Source organism: Salmo salar, chromosome ssa14, assembly GCF_905237065.1.
Source record: "Salmo salar chromosome ssa14, Ssal_v3.1, whole genome shotgun sequence".
NCBI lineage: Eukaryota > Metazoa > Chordata > Actinopteri > Salmoniformes > Salmonidae > Salmo > Salmo salar.
In genome coordinates this window covers 53103156-53125655 of record NC_059455.1, presented here as the reverse complement: position 1 = coordinate 53125655, position 22500 = coordinate 53103156, and the positions used below count along the sequence as shown (strand labels likewise).

The following is a 22500-nucleotide window of genomic DNA, read 5'->3' as shown; positions in this document are numbered from 1 at the left end:
CTGGAAATCAACAGATGGGAATGATTAGTAGCATTAAATGTAGAATATTTAACTAAAGTAATTGTGAGCGCTTTAAGATGTTGTTTGGGGATATTTAATGGGAAATTTTTTATAATCAGGCTGATGTAGAGCCTGCATACCAGACTTTTCCTCACATCTTTCAACTCTGTATTTCACCATTATTTTCCCTTAGTTAAACCACGTAAGAGATCAGCAGAAGGTTCTGGAAACCTTGGTTCACAACCGGTCTCAAAACATACTCAGTTAAAAGTTGTATAAAAAGTTTCTCACATATCTCTCTCCCCTGAATTCTGCCAATTACAACAAGTATAAGAACAAATTTACTCACTTACTTCAGATATCCCCCAAAATATATTTTACTAACACACTCCAAGAATCCTTAAATAATTTAAAGCCATCTTGGAAAATCATCAATCAACTTTTGAATAAGAAAAAGGCATCTACAACTATCTCATCTCACTGTATCTCATCTCAATGTATCTCCTCTCAATGAATCTCATCTCACTGTATCTCATCTACAACTATCCCATCTCACTGTATCTCATCTCACTGTATCTCATCTCACTGTATCTCATCTCACTGTATCTCCTCTCAATGTATCTCATCTCACTGTATCTCATCTCAATGTATCTCATCTACAACTATCTCATCTCTATGTATCTCATCTCAATGTATCTCATCTACAACTATCTCATCTCTATGTATCTCATCTACAACTATCTCATCTCAATGTATCTCATCTCAATGTATCTCATCTACAACTATCTCATCTCATTGTATCCCATCTCTATGTATCTCATCTCAATGTATCTCATCTCAATGTATCTCATCTACAACTATCTCATCTCATTGTATCTCATCTCTATGTATCTCATCTACAACTATCTCATCTCATTGTATCTCATCTCTATGTATCTCATCACAATGTATCTCATCTCAATGTATCTCATCTCAATGTATCTCATCACAATGTATCTCATCTCTATGTATCTCATCTCAATGTATCTCATCTCAATGTATCTCATCTACAACTATCTCAACTCAATGTATCTCATCTACAACTATCTCAACTCAATGTATCTCATCTCAATGTATCTCATCTACAATTATCTCAACTCAATGTATCGCATCTCAATGTATCTCATCTACAACTATCTCAACTCACTGTATCTCATCTCTATGTATCTCATCTCACTGTATCTCATCTCAATGTATCTCATCTCAATGTATCTCATCTACAACTATCTCATCTCAATGTATCTCATCTACAACTATCTCATCTCAATGTATCTCATCTACAACTATCTCATCTCAATGTATCTCATCTCTATGTATCTCATCTACAACTATCTCATCTCAATGTATCTCATCTACAACTATCTCATCTCAATGTATCTCATCTACAACTATCTCATCTCAATGTATCCCATCTCTATGTATCTCATCTCTATGTATCTCATCTACAACTATCTCATCTCAATGTATCTCATCTGAATCTCAATTTTAGGGACTGAGTGGCGCAGCGTTCTAAGGCACTGCATCGCAGTGCTAGAGGTGTCACTACAGACCCGGATCGATCCCGGGCTATTTCACAACTGGCCGTGATCGGGAGTATCATGGGGCAGCGCACAATTGGCCCAGCGTCGTCCGGGTTAGGGGAGGGTTTGTCCGGGGTAGGCCGTCATTGTAAATAAGAATTTGTGATTAACTGACTTGCCTAGTTAAAGGTTAAATAAAAACAAGTAAATTGTTGGAAATAAGACCTTTCGTGATCTTAATGTGAACTTAATAACTTTTTTTTTTGTGAATGTGGATTCTTCTCTGTCAAAGAAAATAGAGAAAACTGAAGGAAATCCCTTGGATTACATTTAAGGGACATTTCCCTTCTCTGCTTCAATTTCATCCTCCTGATGTGATGGAGGTGATGGAGGTAATTGGTAACTTAGAGATCCTCCTGATGTGATGGAGGTGATGGAGGTAATTGGTAACTTAGAGATCCTCCTGATGTGATGGAGGTGATGGAGGTAATTGGTAACTTAGAGATCCTCCTGATGTGATGGAGGTGATGGAGGTAATTGGTCATTTAGAGATCCTCCTGATGTGATGGAGGTGATGGAGGTAATTGGTAACTTAGAGATCCTCCTGATGTGATGGAGGTAATTGGTAACTTAGAGATCCTCCTGATGGGATGGAGGTGATGGAGGTAATTGGTCAATTAGAGATCCTCCTGATGTGATGGAGGTGATGGAGGTAATTGGTAACTTAGAGATCCTCCTGATGTGATGGAGGTAATTGGTCATTTAGAGATCCTCCAGATGTGATGGAGGTAATTGGTAACTTAGAGATCCTCCTGATGTGATGGAGGTGATGGAGGTAATTGGTAACTTAGAGATCCTCCTGATGTGATGGAGGTGATGGAGGTAATTGGTACCTTAGAGATCCTCCTGATGTGATGGAGGTGATGGAGGTAATTGGTACCTTAGAGATCCTCCTGATGTGATGGAGGTGATGGAGGTAATTGGTCATTTAGAGATCCTCCTGATGTGATGGAGGTAATTGGTCATTTAGAGATCCTCCTGATGTGATGGAGGGAATTGGTCATTTAGAGATTCTCCTGATGTGATGGAGGTGATGGAGGTAATTGGTCATTTAGAGATCCTCCTGATGTGATGGTGATGGAGGTAATTGGTACCTTAGAGATCCTCCTGATGTGATGGTGATGGAGGTAATTGGTCATTTAGAGATCCTCCTGATGTGATGGAGGTAATTGGTCATTTAGAGATCCTCCTGATGTGATGGAGGTGATGGAGGTGATGGAGGTAATTGGTCATTTAGAGATTCTCCTGATGTGATGGAGGTGATGGAGGTAATTGGTCATTTAGAGATCCTCCTGATGTGATGGAGGTGATGGAGGTAATTGGTAACTTAGAGATCCTCCTGATGTGATGGAGGTGATGGAGGTAATTGGTAACTTAGAGATCCTCCTGATGGGATGGAGGTAATTGGTAACTTAGAGATCCTCCTGATGTGATGGAGGTGATGGAGGTAACTGATAACTTAGAGATCCTCCTGATGTGATGGAGGTGATGGAGGTAATTGGTCATTTAGAGATCCTCCTGATGTGATGGAGGTGATGGAGGTAATTGGTCATTTAGAGATCCTCCTGATGTGATGGAGGTGATGGAGGTAATTGGTAATGTAGAGATCCTCCTGATGTGATGGAGGTGATGGAGGTAATTGGTCATTTAGAGATCCTCCTGATGTGATGGAGGTGATGGAGGTGATGGAGGAAATTGGTCATTTAGAGATTCTCCTGATGTGATAGAGGTGATGGAGGTAATTGGTAATTTAGAGATCCTCCTGATGTGATGGAGGTGATGGAGGTAATTGGTCATTTAGAGATCCTCCTGATGTGATGGAGGTGATGGAGGTGATGGAGGTAATTGGTCATTTAGAGATTCTCCTGATGTGATGGAGGTGATGGAGGTAATTGGTCATTTAGAGATCCTCCTGATGTGATGGAGGTGATGGAGGTAATTGGTCATTTAGAGATCCTCCTGATGGGATGGAGGTGATGGAGGTAATTGGTAACTTAGAGATCCTCCTGATGTGATGGAGGTGATGGTGGTAATTGGTAACTTAGAGATCCTCCTGATGTGATGGAGGTGATGGAGGTAATTGGTAACTTAAAGGTATCAGCAGCAGGTCACGATGAGATTGGTGTCTCTTTGGTGAAGTTAGTGTCTTCCAGGAATACTGATCCAAATTTATTCAAACTGGTATTTCCCCCTCTATTAATCTGGGATCCCAATATCTTTTACAAATGATTGCCCAGTATATGTAATATCATGTTTTTCTAGAATCCTTAGAAAAATCGGTGTATTAGAGGATGTCGAAACATCTTAATTAACACTGTATTCTATATGAGCACCAATATGGTTTTAATTTTTTTTTAAAGTACTCCACAGATTTGGCTCTTTTGCAACTTGTGGATAAATTCTTTACAGCGCTGAACAACATTGAATATGCTCTTGGCATGTTTTTTTTAGATGTACCCAAAGCGTTTAACACGGTTGATCATGAAATATTACTTTCTAGTGTCACGATTCTCTAACATGCAGGAGGGGTGAAGTCAGGCGCAGGAGACCAAGGTACGTGGAAACACGTTTAATAGACACCAGTCCAAAAATGCCAAAATACAATGCAGGGTACAATACATCCAGCAATAGGCAAGAGCCCACAAACTGAATCGGGACGCAGCCCAGGAAACCCGTATGCCAAAATATATAAACGGCAGAAGAAAACCCAATCCCCAACCTTACAAACGTAGACACAAATAATCCCGCACAATCCCAAACCTAAACACCCCCACTAACGAACTAACTCAAAACAGGTGCTAACATAAAACAGACGTCACCAAATGAAAATAAAAATGGGATCGGTGGCAGCTAGTAGGCCGGCGACGACGACCGCCGAGCGCCGCCCGAACGGGGAGAGGCGCCACCTTCTGTAGACGTTGTGACATCTAGATTGCGTTATTATGGTTTTCATGATTATACCTATAATTGGTTCTATAGTCATGTTTATGATAGAGAAAAATGTGTTTATGCAAATTAGTGTGCATCTACCAGGGGGTCAGCCTGAAGACTGGGGGTCAGCCTGATGAATCAAACTACTCAGTAATCTCCTCCATGAAGACTGGAGGTCAGCCTGATGAACCAAACTACTCAGTAATCTCCTCCATGAAGACTGGAGGTCAGCCTGATGAACCAAACTACTCAGTAATCTCCTCCATGAAGACTGGAGGTCAGCCTGATGAACCAAACTACTCAGTAATCTCCTCCATGAAGACTGGGGGTCAGCCTGATGAACCAAACTACTCAGTAATCTCCTCCATGAAGACTGGAGGTCAGCCTGATGAACCAAACTACTCAGTAATCTCCTCCATGAAGACTGGAGGTCAGCCTGATGAACCAAACTACTCAGTAATCTCCTCCATGAAGACTGGGGGTCAGCCTGATGAACCAAACTACTCAGTAATCTCCTCCATGAAGACTGGGGGTCAGCCTGATGAACCAAACTACTCAGTAATCTCCTCCATGAAGACTGGGGGTCAGCCTGACGAACCAAACTACTCAGTAATCTCCTCCATGAAGACTGGAGGTCAGCCTGATGAACCAAACTACTCAGTAATCTCCTCCATGAAGACTGGAGGTCAGCCTGATGAACCAAACTACTCAGTGCAAAGCTGTCATCAAGGCAGAGGGTGGCTACTTTTAAGAATCTAAAATCTAAAATCTATTTTGATTTGTTTAACACTTCTTTGGTTACTTCATGTTTCCATATTTGTTATGTCATCGTTTTGATGTCTTCACTATTATTCTTCAATGTAGAAAATAGTAAAAAAAAAAAAATAACCCGGGAATGAGTAGGTGTGTACAAACTTTTGACTGGTGCTGTCAATTTTTATATTTTGTTCAGTGTTCAGTATGTCAATATTTGCGCATAAAGGTGTTTCCACCGCCATTTCCCGTATAAATAATTTTACAGACACAAAGAATTCCACCATGTCAAAGAAGACATCATCGGTTGGCATTTCTACCATTTTACCAAAACATCCTGTTTCCATCCCAGCTGTCATGATTTTTTTTTTAATACGGTATGACTTTACTCGCATTAAAACTGTTGATGGTAACGTGGTTAGTGATATGATACAACTTTTCTCTATGTGTGTTGTTGTCGCTAGGCGCCACCCATGTGACCGGTCCCTGACGTGGAACTCCGGAGCGCTGCACTACTCTGATGAGATCATCTTAGTGCGCCAGCTGAGCGACATCGCCACCGAGCGACAGGCGCTCATCAGTGACATCAAAGGCATCAGCTACATCGGCAAGGGAACACACACTGACTGTGCCATCAAGAGAGGCATCGCTGAGCTGCTCATAGGGTAACACACACACACACACACACACACACACACACACACACACACACACACACACACACACACACACACACACACACACACACACACACACACACACACACACACACACACACACACACACACACACACACACACTGACTGTGCCATCAAGAGAGGCATCGCTGAGCTGCTCATAGGGTAACACACACACACACACACACACACACACACACACACACACACACACACACACACACACACACTGACTGTGCCATCAAGAGAGGCATCGCTGAGCTGCTCATAGGGTAACACACACACACACACACACACACACACACACACACACACACGCACACACACACATGCACACACTGACTGTGCCATCAAGAGAGGCATCGCTGAGCTGCTCATAGGGTAACACACACACACACACACACACACACACACACACACACACACACACACACACACACACACACACACACACACACTGACTGTGTCGTCAAGAGAGGCATCGCTGAGCTGCTTATAGGGTAACACACACACATGTAATACCTGTATAGTGGTTTCTCTATAGTACCTGTCTAATGGTTTCTCTATAGTACCTGTCTACTGGTTTCTCTATAGTACCTGTCTAGTGGTTTCTCTATAGTACCTGTCTAGTGGTTTCTCTATAGTACCTGTCTAGTGGTTTCTCTATAGTACCTGTCTAGTGGTTTCTCTATAGTACCTGTCTAATGGTTTCTCTATAGTACCTGTCTAATGGTTTCTCTATAGTACCTGTCTAGTGGTTTCTCTATAGTACCTGTCTAGTGGTTTCTCTATAGTACCTGTCTAGTTGTTCCTCTATAGTACCTGTCTAGTGGTTTCTCTATAGTACCTGTCTAGTGGTTTCTCTATAGTACCTGTCTAGTGGTTTCTCTATAGTACCTGTCTAGTGGTTTCTCTATAGTACCTGTCTAATGGTTTCTCTATAGTACCTCTCTAGTGGTTTCTCTATAGTACCTGTCTAGTGGTTTCTCTATAGTACCTGTCTAATGGTTTCTCTATAGTACCTGTCTAATGGTTTCTCTATAGTACCTGTCTAGTGGTTTCTCTATAGTACCTGTCTAGTGGTTTCTCTATAGTACCTGTCTAGTGGTTTCTCTATAGTACCTGTCTAGTGGTTTCTCTATAGTACCTGTCTAATGGCTTCTCTATAGTACCTGTCTAATGGCTTCTCTATAGTACCTGTCTAGTGGTTTCTCTATAGTACCTGTCTAATGGTTTCTCTATAGTACCTGTCTAGTGGTTTCTCTATAGTACCTGTCTAATGGTTTCTCTATAGTACCTGTCTAGTGGTTTCTCTATAGTACCTGTCTAGTGGCTTCTCTATAGTACCTGTCTAGTGGTTTCTCTATAGTACCTGTCTAATGGCTTCTCTATAGTACCTGTATGGTGGTTTCTCTATAGTACCTGTCTAGTGTTATTTTGTTGCAGTGTGTCTCATCACGTCCCTTTCTATCCGGTGTGTGTGTTCAGGGGCTCCCACTACCAGGAGAATAAGTACATCGTCGTGGTGACGGATGGTCATCCTCTAACAGGTTACAAGGAGCCCTGTGGTGGGTTACAGGAAGCTGCCAATGAGGCCAGGCAACACGGGGTTAAAGTCTTCTCTGTCGCCATATCACCTGACCAGGAGGTACGACACACACACGCACGCACGCCACACACACACACACACACACACACACACACACACACACACACACACACACACACACACACACACACACACACACACACACACACACACACACAGATGCACATATACACACATGCCCACCTTCACACACACGTGAGCACATAAATTACTGTTCACACACACAGTACACACACACACACAGTACACACTCACATTTCAGCACACACACACACACACACACACACACACACACACACACACACACACACACACACACACACACACACACACACACACACACACACACACACACACACACACATGCCCACGTTCACACACACGTGAGCACATAAATAACGGTACACACACACAGTACACACACACATTTCAGCACACACACACACACACACACACACACACACACACACACACTAGACCTAACCATGGTAACAGTGTTTCACTCTGTTGGTATAGTTTACTCCGCTACTCGAGTCATTTCTCTTCCTCTCTCACCAAGCCCCGCCCCCCTGTAATACAAGGAGAGCAGTTGTTGTTGCTTGACCACGAGATCATTTGCCGACCGTTTGCACAGTCAATGTCTTCAGTCTGCACGGTCAATGCAGCAAATACAATAATATGTTGATGACAACTACGCTGCTTTTCACTTTGCTTCTTTATATAAATCCACAAGAGTTCTATAATTACCACTATTAGTTTGTGGATGTTACTGTCTGCAAACATCTAAGTTCGTCTTTTCTTAGAAAATTGCTAAAATAAATAGCCGCTAATGCTAATCGCCCGTTAGCTGGCAAGCTAATAAATGTACTGCGTCAGAGCAAACATAGCTATCTAATACAGTCTGATACCAGTGCTGGTGTAGGCCTAAATCAGCATGTTGGTTGTGCAGCAGTATCTTCTAAATCAGAGAGGAATAGTTTAGCTACATGAAGTAAGATACAACATTTAGTGGAGCCAAAGATTATAGGGTCCCCTGGGAAACACTGACCAACACTTTGGTTCCTACCCTGTCACAATAACACATCCATAGAGATCTTATTAGTATTAGCACTCCCCTGGGAAACACTGATCAACACTTTGGTTCCTACCCTGTCACAATAACAACTCCATAGAGATTATATTAGTAATCTAATTCAGAATTCTATGAAGGTCTCTCTGGCTTTTTCATTGGTTGTCATGTCAAACAACACTGTGTTCAAAGTGCCCACTGTTATTATAATTATATTTTTACTACATAATTATAATAATCATTATATTTCCACGATTACAACAGTTCACCCAAGTGTTTTGATCTAAATTGCAAGTCTAATCTAACCCAATTGAAATAATTGGTTAAAAATAAAAGCCTAGAAGTATTGCCCATATCGTGCAGCCCTACATGGCAGTATGGATACTTCTGGAACTTTCTGTTGATGTTGAATTAAACAGTATAAACCAATCAGAATGGAGTAAGACCCATTAAAATCACGTAGAATGTACGTGTTGCCACCCTGAGGTCACTCACTACTCATAAAGCACCCTGAGGTCACTCACTACTCATAAAGCATCCTGAAGTCACTCACTACTCATAAAGCACCCTGGGATCACTCACTACTCATAAAGCACCCTGAGGTCACTCACTACTCATAAAGCGCCCTGAGGTCACTCACTACTCATAAAGCACCCTGAGGTCACTCACTACTCATAAAGCACCCTGAGGTCACTCACTACTCATAAAGCACCCTGAGGTCACTCACTACTCATAAAGCACCCTGAGGTCACTCACTACTCATAAAGCACCCTGAGGTCACTCACTACTAATAAAGCAGCCTGAGGTCACTCACTACTCATAAAGCACCCTGAGGTCACTCACTACTCATAAAGCAGCCTGAGGTCACTCACTACTCATAAAGCACATTTACAACTTTTATTATTCAACAACATAAAATACCATCAAATATATGAAAAATATTGTGATAAGATATTTTGTTCATATCCCTAGAGACCATATCACCCAGCCCTAGGGACCATATCACCCAGCCCTAGAGACCAAATAACCCAGCCCTAGGGCCATATCACCCAGCCCTAGGGGCCATATCACCCAGCCCTAGGGGCCATATCACCCAGCCCTAGGGACCATATCACCCAGCCCTAGAGACCATATAACCCAGCCCTAGAGACCATATAACCCAGCCCTAGAGACCATATCACCCAGCCCTAGAGACCATATCACCCAGCCCTAGAGACCATATCACCCAGCCCCAGGGACCATATCACCCAGCCCTAGGGACCATATAACCCAGCCCTAGAGACCATATAACCCAGCCCTAGGGACCATATCACCCAGCCCCAGGGACCACATGACCCAGCCCTAGGGACCATATCACCCAGCCCTAGGGACCATATCACCCAGCCCTAGGGACCATATAACCCAGCCCTAGGGACCATATCACCCAGCCCCAGGGACCATATAACCCAGCCCTAGGGACCATATAACCCAGCCCTAGAGACCATATCACCCAGCCCTAGAGACCATATCACCCAGCCCTAGGGACCATATAACCCAGCCTTAGAGACCATATAACCCAGCCCTAGGGACCACATGACCCAGCCCTAGGGACCATATCACCCAGCCCTAGGGACCATATCACCCAGCCCTAGGGACCATATAACCCAGCCCTAGGCACCATATCACCCAGCCCCAGGGACCATATAACCCAGCCCTAGGGACCATATAACCCAGCCCTAGAGACCATATAACCCAGCCCTAGGGACCATATCACCCAGCCCCAGGGACCATATCACCCAGCCCTAGGGACAATATCACCCAGCCCTAGGGACCATATCACCCAGCCCTAGGGACCATATCACCCAGCCCTAGGGACCATATCACCCAGCCCTAGAGACCATATAACCCAGCCCTAGGGACCATATCACCCAGCCCTAGAGACCATATCACCCAGCCCTAGGTACCATATCACCCAGCCCTAGGGACCATATCACCCAGCCCTAGAGACCATATAACCCAGCCCTAGAGACCATATAACCCAGCCCTAGAGACCATATCACCCAGCCCTAGGGACCATATCACCCAGCCCTAGATACCATATCACCCAGCCCTAGAGACCATATCAGGGACCAATAGAGGCAATGGCCAAGTACTACATTGTTCCAGAAAGGTTATTTACTGGTCACTAATATGGTTTTGACTTGATGTTGGTTTAGTTATGTTGATATTGATAACTGTGTGGATGTATTTATAATATGTATCGATAACTTAAGGTTACTTGCGTAACCCCGGTTCTCGGATATTATGAGTGAGACGACTCACTGTGAGGGATTCACCAGAACAGGCAAGCCCCATACTATTGTGGAGGACTTAATTCTTCCTGCTGCAGCGGATATGGCTGGGACAATGCTGGGGGAAAAGGCCAAAAAAACTATACAGGCAAATCCTCCATCAAACAACACTGTTTCACAACGCATCAGTGACATGGCAGGAGATCTTCTTCACAAAAAAGAAACTCGAGGAAGCGGGTGATGTAGAGGACCGAATGTACCCCTGACGCAGGGATTCAGAGACATATGTCTCCATAGCCGCCGTCTCCGCCTGTGACAGGGGATACACGTGACTCCTGGGAAGTGCAGTGTCTACCAGGAGATTTATCGCACAATTCCCCCATCGATGGGGTGGTAATTGAGTCGCCTTCTTTCTGGAGAGGGGAGCGGTGGCCTCTCTAATCAACCCTGACCCTAATGGTTGACTATCTAAGGCGTGAACTGGGAAGGGCATAGCCACTGGAACGATGGGGATCCCTAAACTATGGGCAAATGATCTGTCTATGAAATTCCCAGCTGTGCCTGAATCGACGAGCGCCTTATGCTGGGAATGCAGCGAAAACTCAGGAAAAGTAACATGCAAAAACAGGTGTACAAGCCAGAGTGCCCTGCCTGCTGCCTCGACCCCCAGAGGAACCAACCCGACAGCGACCGGCAGTGTGACCTCTACGGCCACAGATGGTGCACGTGACGGAACCTCCTCCGGTCTCCCTGAGCGCAGCACCTCCCAGCTCCATGGGTATCGGAGAGGGGGGTGCTGGGGGATAGAACCACCAGACCCTGATCTGAACGTCCGCGGGTAGCCAGCAGGTTGTCCAGACGGATGGACAGATCCACCAGTTGGTCGAAGGTAAGGGTGGTGTCCCTGCAGGCCAACTCCCGACGGACGTCCTCGCGCAAACTGCAGCGATAGTGGACGATCAGGGCCCTGTCGCTCCATCCTGCGCCGGCGGCCAGGGTCCGAAAGTCCATCGCAAACCCCTGGGCGCTCCTCGTCCCCTGCCTCAGATGGAAGAGACGTTCACCCGCCGCTCTACCCTCGGGCAGGTGATCGAAGACAGGGAGTAGACAATAACATGGCTATATACAGGAAGTAGAAAATAACATGGCTATATACAGGGAGTGGACAATAACATGGCTATATACAGGAAGTATAAAATAACATGGCTATATACAGGAAGTATAAAATAGCATGCCTATATACAGGGAGTAGAAAATAACATGGCTATACACAGGAAGTAGAAAATAACATGGCTATATACAGGGAGTAGAAAATAACATGGCTATATACAGGAAGTAGAAAATAACATGGCTATATACAGGGAGTTGAAAATAACATGGTTATATACAGGAAGTAGAAAATAACATGGCTATATACAGGAAGTAGAAAATAACATGGCTATATACAGGAAGTAGAAAATAACATGGCTATATACAGGAAGTAGAAAATATCATACAGGGAGTATATATTTACATGTATTCAGACCCTTTACTCAGTAGTTTGTTGAAGCATCTTTGGCAGCGATTACAGCCTCGAGTCTTCTTGGGTATGACGCTACAAGCTTGACACACCTGTGATCCTTTGCCCCAGTCTGAGGTCATGAGCACTCTGGAGCAGGTTTTCATGAAGGATCTCTGTGTACTTTGCTCCATTCATCTTTCCCTCGATCCTGACTAGTCTCCCAGTCCCTGCCTCTAAAAAACATCCCCACAGCCCGATGCTGCCACCACCATGCTTCACCGTAGGGATGGTATTGGCCAGGTGATGAGCGGTGCCTGGTTTCCTCCAGATGTGACGCTTGGCATTCAGGCCAAAGAGTTCAATCTTGGTCTCACCAGACCAGAGAATCTAGTTCCTCATGGTCTGAAAGTGTTTAGGTGCCTGTTAGCAAACACAAGCAGGCTGTCATGTTCATTTTACTGAGGAGTGGTTTCCGTCTGGCCAGTCTACCATAAAGGCCTGTGTCCATCGAAGGTGAGCGTTTGTCCACTGAAGTTCGTTACGACGCCAAACTGCAGTCAGGTCAAGACCCTGGTGTGGACGACAAGCAGGTTGGTGAGCTTCCCTGAGACGGTTGCTGAGTTTGTGCCCACCCACATGTTTTATCAGCTGTCCAGGTGGCTGGTCTCAGACGATCCTGCAGGTGAAGAAGCCAGATGTGGAGGTCCTGGGCTGGCATGTTTACACGTGGTCTGCGGTTTTGAGGCCGGTTGGGCGTACTACCATATTCTGTAAAACGACGTTGGAGGCGGCTTATGGTAGAGACATGGACATTCAATTCTCTGGCAACAGCTCTGGTGGTCATTCCTGCAGTCAGCATGACAATTGCATGCTCCCTCAACTTGAGACATCTGGCATTATCTTGTGACAAAACTGCACATTTTAGAGTGGCCTTTTATTGTCCGCAGCACAAGGTGCACCTGTGTAATGATCATGCTGTTTAATCAGCTTCTTGATATGCCACACCTGTCAGGCGGATGGATTATCTTGGCAAAGGAGAAATGCTCACTAACAGGGATGTAAACAAATGTGTACCCATCATTTGAGAGAAATTAGCTTTTTGTGCATTAGGAAAATTTCTGGGATATTTATTTCAGCTCATGAAACATGGGACCAACACTTTACATGTTGTGTTTATATTTTTTGTTCAGTATAGTAATTCCACCCTTCCAGGTAGAAAAGCTAGTCAGTGTGACAGCTAGCCTTGTAGCTAAGGGAGCCAAATCTCCTCAGCTAGCCAAGTGGTGCTGAGGAGAGTCCCGTGTGGCTCAGTTGGTAGAGCATGGTGTTTGCAACGCCAGGGTTGTGGGTTTGATTCCCACGGGGGACCAGTACGGAGAAAAGAATGTATGAAATGTATGCACTCACTACTGTAAGCTCTAGATAAGAGCGTCTGCTAAATGACTAAGATGTAAATGAGAGCTAAGTAGAATTCTTCCGAGAGGTGAGAATCAGAGAGGGCAGGCGACTGGCTCTTCAGTATGAAGGGAGGGGCTCCCTTATTCGCCACTCAACCTGTCTGTCTCCGACAGACTTGTATGATTGGTCCTTTGAGCTACGTAGGAGATTCTGGTGAATCCCCACAGTGAGACGTCAAAAATAATAATTGAACTTTATGTAGTGATAATTGATCAATGTCTGTATTGATCTCTGTATTGATTTCTGTATCTCTGTATTGATCTCTGTATTGATCTCTGTATTGATCTCTGTATCTCTGTACTGATTTCTGTATCTCTGTACTGATTTCTGTATCTCTGTATTGATTTCTGTTTCTCTGTATTGATCTCTATAGGATACCAGACTGTCAGTGATCGCTACAGACCAGAACTACAGACAGAACTTCACAGCAGCTGACAACAGCAGATCCACCCAGCTACAGACCATACGCAGTATCATAGATATGATCGTACGTATTACCTCTCCTCTCCTCTCCATATCTCTCCTCCTTTCCTCTCCTCTCCATATCTCTCCTCTTTTCCTCTCCTCTCCATATCTCTCCTCATTTCCTCTCCTCTCCTTATCTCACCTCCTTTCCTCTCCTCTCCATATCTCTCCTCCTTTCCTCTCCTCTCCATATCTCTCCTCTTTTCCTCTCCTCTCCATATCTCTCCTCATTTCCTCTCCTCTCCTTATCTCACCTCCTTTCCTCTCCTCTCCATATCTCTCCTCCTTTCCTCTCCTCTCCATATCTCCCCTCCTTTCCTCTCCTCTCCATATCTCCCCTTCTTTCCTCTCCTCTCCATATCTCTCCTCCTTTCTTCTCCTCTCCATATCTCTCCTCCTTTCCTCTCCTCTCCATATCTCCCCTCCTTTCCTCTCCTCTCCACATCTCTCCTCCTTCTTTCATCTCCTCTGTTTATCTCTCCTCCTTTTCTCTCCTCTCCATATCTCCTTTCCTCTCCTCTCCATATCTCTCCTCCTTTCCTCTCCTCTCCATATCTCTCCTCATTTCCTCTCCTCTCCATATCTCCCTTCCTTTCCTTTCCTCTCCTCTCCATATCTCCCCTCCTTTCCTCTCCTCTCCATATCTCTCCTCCTTTTCTCTCCTCTCCATATCTCCTTTCCTCTCCTCTCCATATCTCTCCTCCTTTCCTCTCCTCTCCATATCTCTCCTCCTTTTCTCTCCTCTCCATATCTCTCCTCCTTTCCTTTATTCCAATGCGTCTCTTGTCTTTCCACCATTCATCTATACCCTCCTCCTCTCTCCCTCTCTACTCCTCTCCTCTCCTCTCCTCTCCTCTCCTCTCCTCTCCTCTCCTCTCCTCTCCTCTCCTCTCCTCTCCTCTCCTCTCCTCTCCTCTCCTCTCCTCTCCTCTCCTCTCCTCTCTCCCTCTCTGCTCCCCTCCCTCTCCTATCATTCTAAAGTATAAATGAGTCTCTCTAACCTCTGATTTATTTTCTCTTACAGACCAATGAGACCAAGGATGTGGTATGTCTTGTTTACCTACGTGACATATGTTATTTCTACAGTAATCATTACTTCCATTTGCCTGTTTGTTGCCATTTATAACTGTGCTTTTTTCATATTTTTTTCTCAGTGCTGTTCTTTTGACTGCAATGTAAGTAACACCTAAATTCTATGACCCCCTTATGACACCTTTATAACAGGTTGTAGTGTTCTATGAAGGCTCTCTGAGTGACATAGCAGTATGATCCATGATGACACATTTATAACAGGTTGTAGTGTTCTATGTAGGCTCTCTGAGTGACATAGCAATATGACCCATGATCACACGTTTATAACAGGTTGTAGTGTTCTACGAAGGCTCTCTGAGTGACATAGCAGTATGACCCATGATCACACATTTATAACAGGTTGTAGTGTTCTATGAAGTCTCTCTGAGTGATACAGCGGTATGATGATGTGTTTTGTCTGCAGGCTAAAGGAGGTCCCAAAGGACCAGGAGGAGACATCGGCTCCAAGGTGGGACACACACACACACACACACACACACACACACACACACACACACACACACAGACACACACACACACACACACACACACACACACACACACACACACACACACACACACACACACACACACGAAAACCGGAAGACTTGTGATTAGCTCCCCAGGTTAATAATGTCTAGGTTTTGTTTCAGTGTGCTAACCTGGTTATCATAGCTAGTTTCTGATTGTTTCATTATGTATTATTGATCTTGAATTCTAATGCTCCACTCCTCTCTCCTCCTCTCTTCCTCTGTCCTCTCTCTCCTCCCTCTCCTCCTCTCTCCACCTCTCTCCACCTCTCTTCCTCTGTCCTCTCTCTCTTCCTCTCTCCTCCCTCTCCTCCTCTCTCCACCTCTCTTCCTCGGTCCTCTCTCTCTTCCTCTCTCCTCCCTCTCCTCCTCTCTCCACCTCTCTCCACCTCTCTTCCTCTGTCCTCTCTCTCTTCCTCTCTCCTCCCTCTCCTCCTCTCTCCTCCTCTCTTCCTCTGTCCTCTCTCTCCTCCCTCCCTTCCTCTGTCCTCTCTCCCTTCCTCTGTCCTCCCTCTTCCCCTCCTCTCTTCCTGCAGGGTGAAACAGGTAGACAGGGGATGCCAGGCGAAAAGGGAGACATTGGGGTAGTGGTGAGTATCAGGTCTGGTCACGGGTCTATTTTATTAACCCAAAAAACCTGCTCTGTTATTAACCTATAGAATCAGGTCTGGTATTAACCTATAGAATCCGGTCTGGTATTAACCTATAGAATCAGGTGTTATTAACCTATAGAATCAGGTGTTATTAACCTATAGAATCAGGTCTGGTATTAACCTATAGAATCAGGTCTGGTATTAACCTATAGAATCAGGTGTTATTAACCTATAGAATCAGGTGTTATTAACCTATAGAATCAGGTTTGGTATTAACCTATAGAATCAGGTCTGGTATTAACCTATAGAATCAGGTCTGGTATTAACCTATAGAATCAGGTCTGATATTAACCTATAGAATCAGGTCTGTTATTAACCTATAGAATCAGGTCTGTTATTAACCTATAGAATCAGGTCTGGTATTAACCTATAGAATCAGGTCTGATATTAAACTATAGAATCAGGTCTGGTATTACCTATAGAATCAGGTCTGGTATTAACCTATAGAATCAGGTGTTATTAACCTATAGAATCAGGTCTGATATTAACCTATAGAATCAGGTCTGATATTAACCTATAGAATCAGGTCTGATATTAACCTATAGAATCAGGTCTGGTATTAACCTATAGAATCAGGTCTGATATTAACCTATAGAATCAGGTCTGTTATTAACCTATAGAATCAGGTCTGGTATTAACCTATAGAATCAGGTCTGTTATTAACCTATAGAATCAGGTCTGGTATTAACCTATAGAATCAGGTCTGGTATTAACCTATAGAATCAGGTCTGGTATTAACCTATAGAATCAGGTCTGGTATTAACCTATATAATCAGGTCTGGTATTAACCTATAGAATCCGGTCTGGTATTAACCTATAGAATCAGGTCTGTTATTAACCTATAGAATCAGGTCTGGTATTAACCTATAGAATCAGGTCTGGTATTAACCTATAGAATCAGGTCTGGTATTAACCTATAGAATCAGGTCTGGTATTAACCTATAGAATCAGGTGTTATTAACCTATAGAATCAGGTGTTATTAACCTATAGAATCAGGTCTGGTATTAACCTATAGAATCAGGTCTGGTATTAACCTACAGAATCAGGTGTTATCAACCTATAGAATCAGGTGTTTTTAACCTATAGAATCAGGTCTGGTATTAACCTATAGAATCAGGTCTGATATTAACCTATAGAATCAGGTCTGGTATTAACCTATAGAATCAGGTCTGGTATTAACCTATAGAATCAGGTCTGGTATTAACCTATAGAATCAGGTCTGGTATTAACCTATAGAATCAGGTCTGGTATTAACCTATAGAATCAGGTCTGGTATTAACCTATAGAATCAGGTATGTTATTAACCTATAGAATCAGCTCTGGTATTAACCTATAGAATCAGGTCTGGTATTAACCTATAGAATCAGGTCTGGTATTAACCTATAGAATCAGGTCTGGTATTAACCTATAGAATCAGGTCTGTTATTAACCTATAGAATCAGGTCTGATATTAACCTATAGAATCAGGTCTGGTATTAACCTATAGAATCAGGTCTGATATTAACCTATAGAATCAGGTCTGGTATTACCTATAGAATCAGGTCTGGTATTAACCTATAGAATCAGGTCTGGTATTAACCTATAGAATCAGGTCTGGTATTAACCTATAGAATCAGGTCTGGTATTAACCTATAGAATCAGGTCTGATATTAACCTATAGAATCAGGCCTGGTATTGACCTATAGAATCCCGGCTCTTTATTCTTCTGATGATCCAGTCTTCTATTTCAGGGAAACTTGGGAGACCCCGGGCCCGTAGGATACCGTGGAATGAAGGTACTGTATCTCAGACACAGGATACGACCATGACAGTCTCTACATGATGATCATGACGATAACTGTTGTCTCGTTTCCAGGGCGACCGAGGTGGAATAGGCAACAAGGGCGAGAGAGGCCATAAAGGCTACAAGGTAAGCTGCACATCCATCGGTGTATTTTATTTCACCTTTACTGTAGTTATTGAGAAACATGCTCTGTTCTCCCATTGATGGACGCTCTCACTGAACTAACATCTCTCTCTCTGTCTCTCTCTCTGTCTCTCTCTGTCTCTCTCTCTCTCTGTCTCTCTCTCTCTGTCTCTCTCTCTGTCTCTCTCTCTCTGTCTCTCTCTCTCTGTCTCTCTCTCTGTCTCTCTGTCTCTCTCTCTGTCTCTCTCTCTGTCTCTCTGTCTCTCTCTCTGTCTCTCTCTCTCTGTCTCTCTCTCTCTCCCTCTGTCTCTCTCTCTGTCTCTCTCTCTCTCTGTCTCTCTCTCTCTCTCTCTGTCTCTGTCTCTGTCTCTCTCTCTCTCTCTGTCTCTGTCTGTCTCTCTCTGTCTCTCTCTCTCTGTCTCTCTCTCTCTGTCTCTCTCTGTCTCTCTCTCTCTGTCTCTCTCTCTGTCTCTCTCTCTGTCTCTCTCTCTCTCTCTCTCTCTCTCTCTCTCTCTCTCTCTCTCCCTCTGTCTCTCTCTCTCTCTCTCTCTCTGTCTCTGTCTCTCTCTCTCTGTCTCTGTCTGTCTCTCTCTGTCTCTCTCTCTGTCTCTTTCTCTCTCTCTGTCTCTCTCTCTGTCTCTCTCTCTGTCTCTCTCTGTCTCTCTCTCTCTGTCTCTCTCTCTGTCTCTCTCTCTCTGTCTCTCTCTCTCTCTGTCTCTCTCTGTCTGTCTCTCTCTGTCTCTCTCTCTCTGTCTCTCTCTCTCTGTCTCTGTCTCTCTCTCTCTCCCTCTGTCTCTCTCTCTGTCTCTCTCTCTTTCTGTCTCTCTCTCTCTCTGTCTCTCTCTCTCTCTCTCTCTCTCTCTCTCTCTCTCTCTCTCTCTCTCTCTCTCTCTCTCAGGGAGACAAAGGACAACAGGGGACAGATGGAGTTGATGGCCGTAAAGGTGATCCAGGTTTTCCTGGTTTAGCCGGCTGTAAAGGTTCCCCAGGACCTGACGTGAGTCCTCCTAGTATTGTCTCATTTTAAACACCAGTCCTGCGGTAGGTTTAGGGTCTGTCTCTCTTTATATGGGTCTTTCTACAAATAAAGGGGGCAATATGTGACATCAGGTTCAATATTTCAAATTGGTTTGATATACATTTAAATATGATTTTCTTGTAGCTTCACATGTGTGTAGTTACAGGAATAACAGTCTATCTAGATAGGCACAATGAAACCGTAACTCCTAGCAACAACAAAACATCTACATGTCATTCTAAATGTTACAGGAAACAAGTTTCTGTTGGGATCTCAGGGCTGATCAGACTGTTGGGATCTCAGGGCTGATCAGACTGTTGTGATCTCAGGGCTGATCAGACTGTTGGGATATCAGGGCTGATCAGACTGTTGGGATATCAGGGCTGATCAGACTGTTGGGATATCAGGGCTGATCAGACTGTTGGGATATCAGGGCTGATCAGACTGTTGGGATATCAGGGCTGATCAGACTGTTGGGATCTCAGGGTTGACCAGACTGTTGGGATATCAGGGCTGATCAGACTGTTGGGATCTCAGGGCTGATCAGACTGTTGGGTTATCAGGGCTGATCAGACTGTTGGGATCTCAGGGCTGATCAGACTGTTGGGATCTCAGGGCTGATCAGACTGTTGGGATCTCAGGGCTGATCAGACTGTTGGGATCTCAGGGCTGATCAGACTGTTGGGATCTCAGGGCTGATCAGACTGTTGGGATCTCAGGGCTGTTGGGATCTCAGGGCTGATCAGACTGTTGGGATCCCAGGGCTGATCAGACTGTTAGCATCTCAGGGCTGTTGGGATCTCAGGGCTGATCAGACTATTGGGATCTCAGGGCTGTTGGGATCTCAGGGCTGATCAGACTGTTGGGATCTCAGGGCTGATCAGACTGTTGGGATCTCAGGGCTGATCAGACTGTCTGGGCTGATCTGTCTGTCTGGGCTGATCTCAAATGATTCTGAATCACTTGGTAACAGCTCCTTACAGTTGTCAAATGATTCTGAATCACTTGGTAACAGCTCCTTACAGTTGTCAAATGATTCTGAATCACTTGGTAACAGCTCCTTACAGTTGTCAAATGATTCTGAATCACTTGGTAACAGCTCCTTACAGTTGTCAAATGATTCTGAATCAGTTGTCCACTGTAAGAAATGTTCACTGGTACCCTAGTTTATTAGTTTATAGAAAGATCTTTATACAGTGTGTGTGTGTGTGTGTGTGTGTGTGTGTGTGTGTGTGTGTGTGTGTGTGTGTGTGTGTGTGTGTGTGTGTGTGTGTGTGTGTGTGTGTGTGTGTGTGTGTGTGTGTTTACAGTATGTTATCCCCCAGGGGTTGGTTTATAAACATGCTGCCAACAGAGAATGTAAACAAAGTTATTCTGATTAACAGTTTGGTCCCTCTGTCTATCTCTCTATGTCTGTCCCTCTATGTCTGTCTGTCTGTCTGTCTGTCTGTCTGTCTGTCTGTCTGTCTGTCTGTCTGTCTGTCTGTCTGTCTGTCTGTCTGTCTGTCTGTCTGTCTGTCTGTCTGTCTGTCTGTCTGTCTGTATATCTCTGTCCCTCTGTCTGTCTGTCCACCACACACAAATATATTTGTAGTAATGGGTGTACCCTAAGGGTCTGGTGGATAATGAGTGGTAGAATTGTCTGTCTGTCTGTCTGTATATCTCTGTCCCTCTGTCTGTCTGTCCACCACACACAAATATATTTGTAGTAATGGGTGTACCCTAAGGGTCTGGTGGATAATGAGTGGTAGAATTGTCTGTCTGTCTGTCTGTCTGTCTGTCTGTCTGTCTGTCTGTCTGTCTGTCTGTCTGTCTGTCTGTCTGTCTGTCTGTCTGTCTGTCTGTCTGTCTGTCTGTCTGTCTGTCTGTCGGTGGATAATGAGTGGTAGAACTGTGTGATGTGGTGAAGCTCTGCTCTACCTCAGGGGCTCTAGAACACTAGGGTTCTATTGTTCCCTGTTCTATATTCTGACTTCTCTGTTCCATTGTTCCGTGTTCTATATTCTGATATTCTCTGTTCCATTGTTCCGTGTTCTATATTCTGATATTCTCTGTTCCATTGTTCCGTGTTCTGGTCGTAGGGCTCACAGGGAGATGGAGGACCTAAGGGAGATCCTGGATCATACGGAACCAAAGGAGCTAAGGTACAGTAGCATAACTTCCTGTTGTACTGTTGTTACCATGGCGATGTTGACAGTGTATTTCCTGTTTCAGGGTGATCGGGGGAAAGACGGAGAACCAGGACGACCCGGTAACTACGGACCGCCCGGAACCAAGGTGTGTGTGTGTGTGTGTGTGTGTGTGTGTGTGTGTGTGTGTGTGTGTGTGTGTGTGTGTGTGTGTGTGTGTGTGTGTGTGTGTGTGTGTGTGTGTGTGTACATGAGTTTGATTGTGTTTTGAATCAAGTCATATTAACACGCTGTGTTCTGATAGGGTACACTGGGCCCAAAAGGAGCCAATGGGGACAAAGGACAGCGGGGTGATGATGTAAGTGATTCTAACGCCTGAGAATTATGGGAAGATTCTGTTTACAAGAAAGTGTTGATGAGGTGTTGATGACATCAAGTGTGGCATCATGACTGTTGTGCGTTTCAGGGAGCACCTGGACCGGACGGCCTCCGAGGAGAGAGAGTATTTACACTTTACTACTACTACACTGCGTGTCTGTGTGTCTGTGTGTCTGTGTCTGTGTGTCTGTGTGTCTGCGTGTTTGCGTGTCTGTGTGTCTGTGTATCTGTGTCTGTGTGTCTGTGTATCTGTGTGTCTGTGTGTCTGTGTGTCTGTGTGCCTGTGTGCCTGTGTGTCTGTGTGTCTCTGTGTCTGTGTGTCTCTGTGTCTGTGTCTGTGTGTCTGTATGTCTGTGTGCCTGTGTGCCTGTGTGTCTGTGTGTGTGTCTGTGTGTGTGTCTGTGTGTCTGTGTGTCTGTGTGTGTGTGTCTGTGTGTCTGTGTCTGTGTGTCTGTGTGTCTG

General features: G+C 44.5%; 1 protein-coding gene across 1 annotated transcript in view; it reads left to right on the top strand.

Moving 5' to 3' along the window:
* LOC106596003 (collagen alpha-1(VI) chain) overlaps positions 1–22500 on the top strand; it is a 72696-nt gene that overhangs the window by 7759 nt on the left and 42437 nt on the right. Inside the window, exons 3-16 of the mRNA XM_045694550.1 lie at positions 5768–5968; positions 7469–7628; positions 14261–14374; positions 15377–15397; positions 15507–15527; positions 15848–15892; positions 16490–16543; positions 18338–18382; positions 18463–18516; positions 19412–19510; positions 21613–21675; positions 21746–21808; positions 21965–22018; positions 22127–22162. Coding sequence (XP_045550506.1) covers positions 5768–5968; positions 7469–7628; positions 14261–14374; positions 15377–15397; positions 15507–15527; positions 15848–15892; positions 16490–16543; positions 18338–18382; positions 18463–18516; positions 19412–19510; positions 21613–21675; positions 21746–21808; positions 21965–22018; positions 22127–22162 — 1030 coding nt within the window. The remainder of the gene's footprint in view (positions 1–5767; positions 5969–7468; positions 7629–14260; positions 14375–15376; positions 15398–15506; positions 15528–15847; positions 15893–16489; positions 16544–18337; positions 18383–18462; positions 18517–19411; positions 19511–21612; positions 21676–21745; positions 21809–21964; positions 22019–22126; positions 22163–22500) is intronic.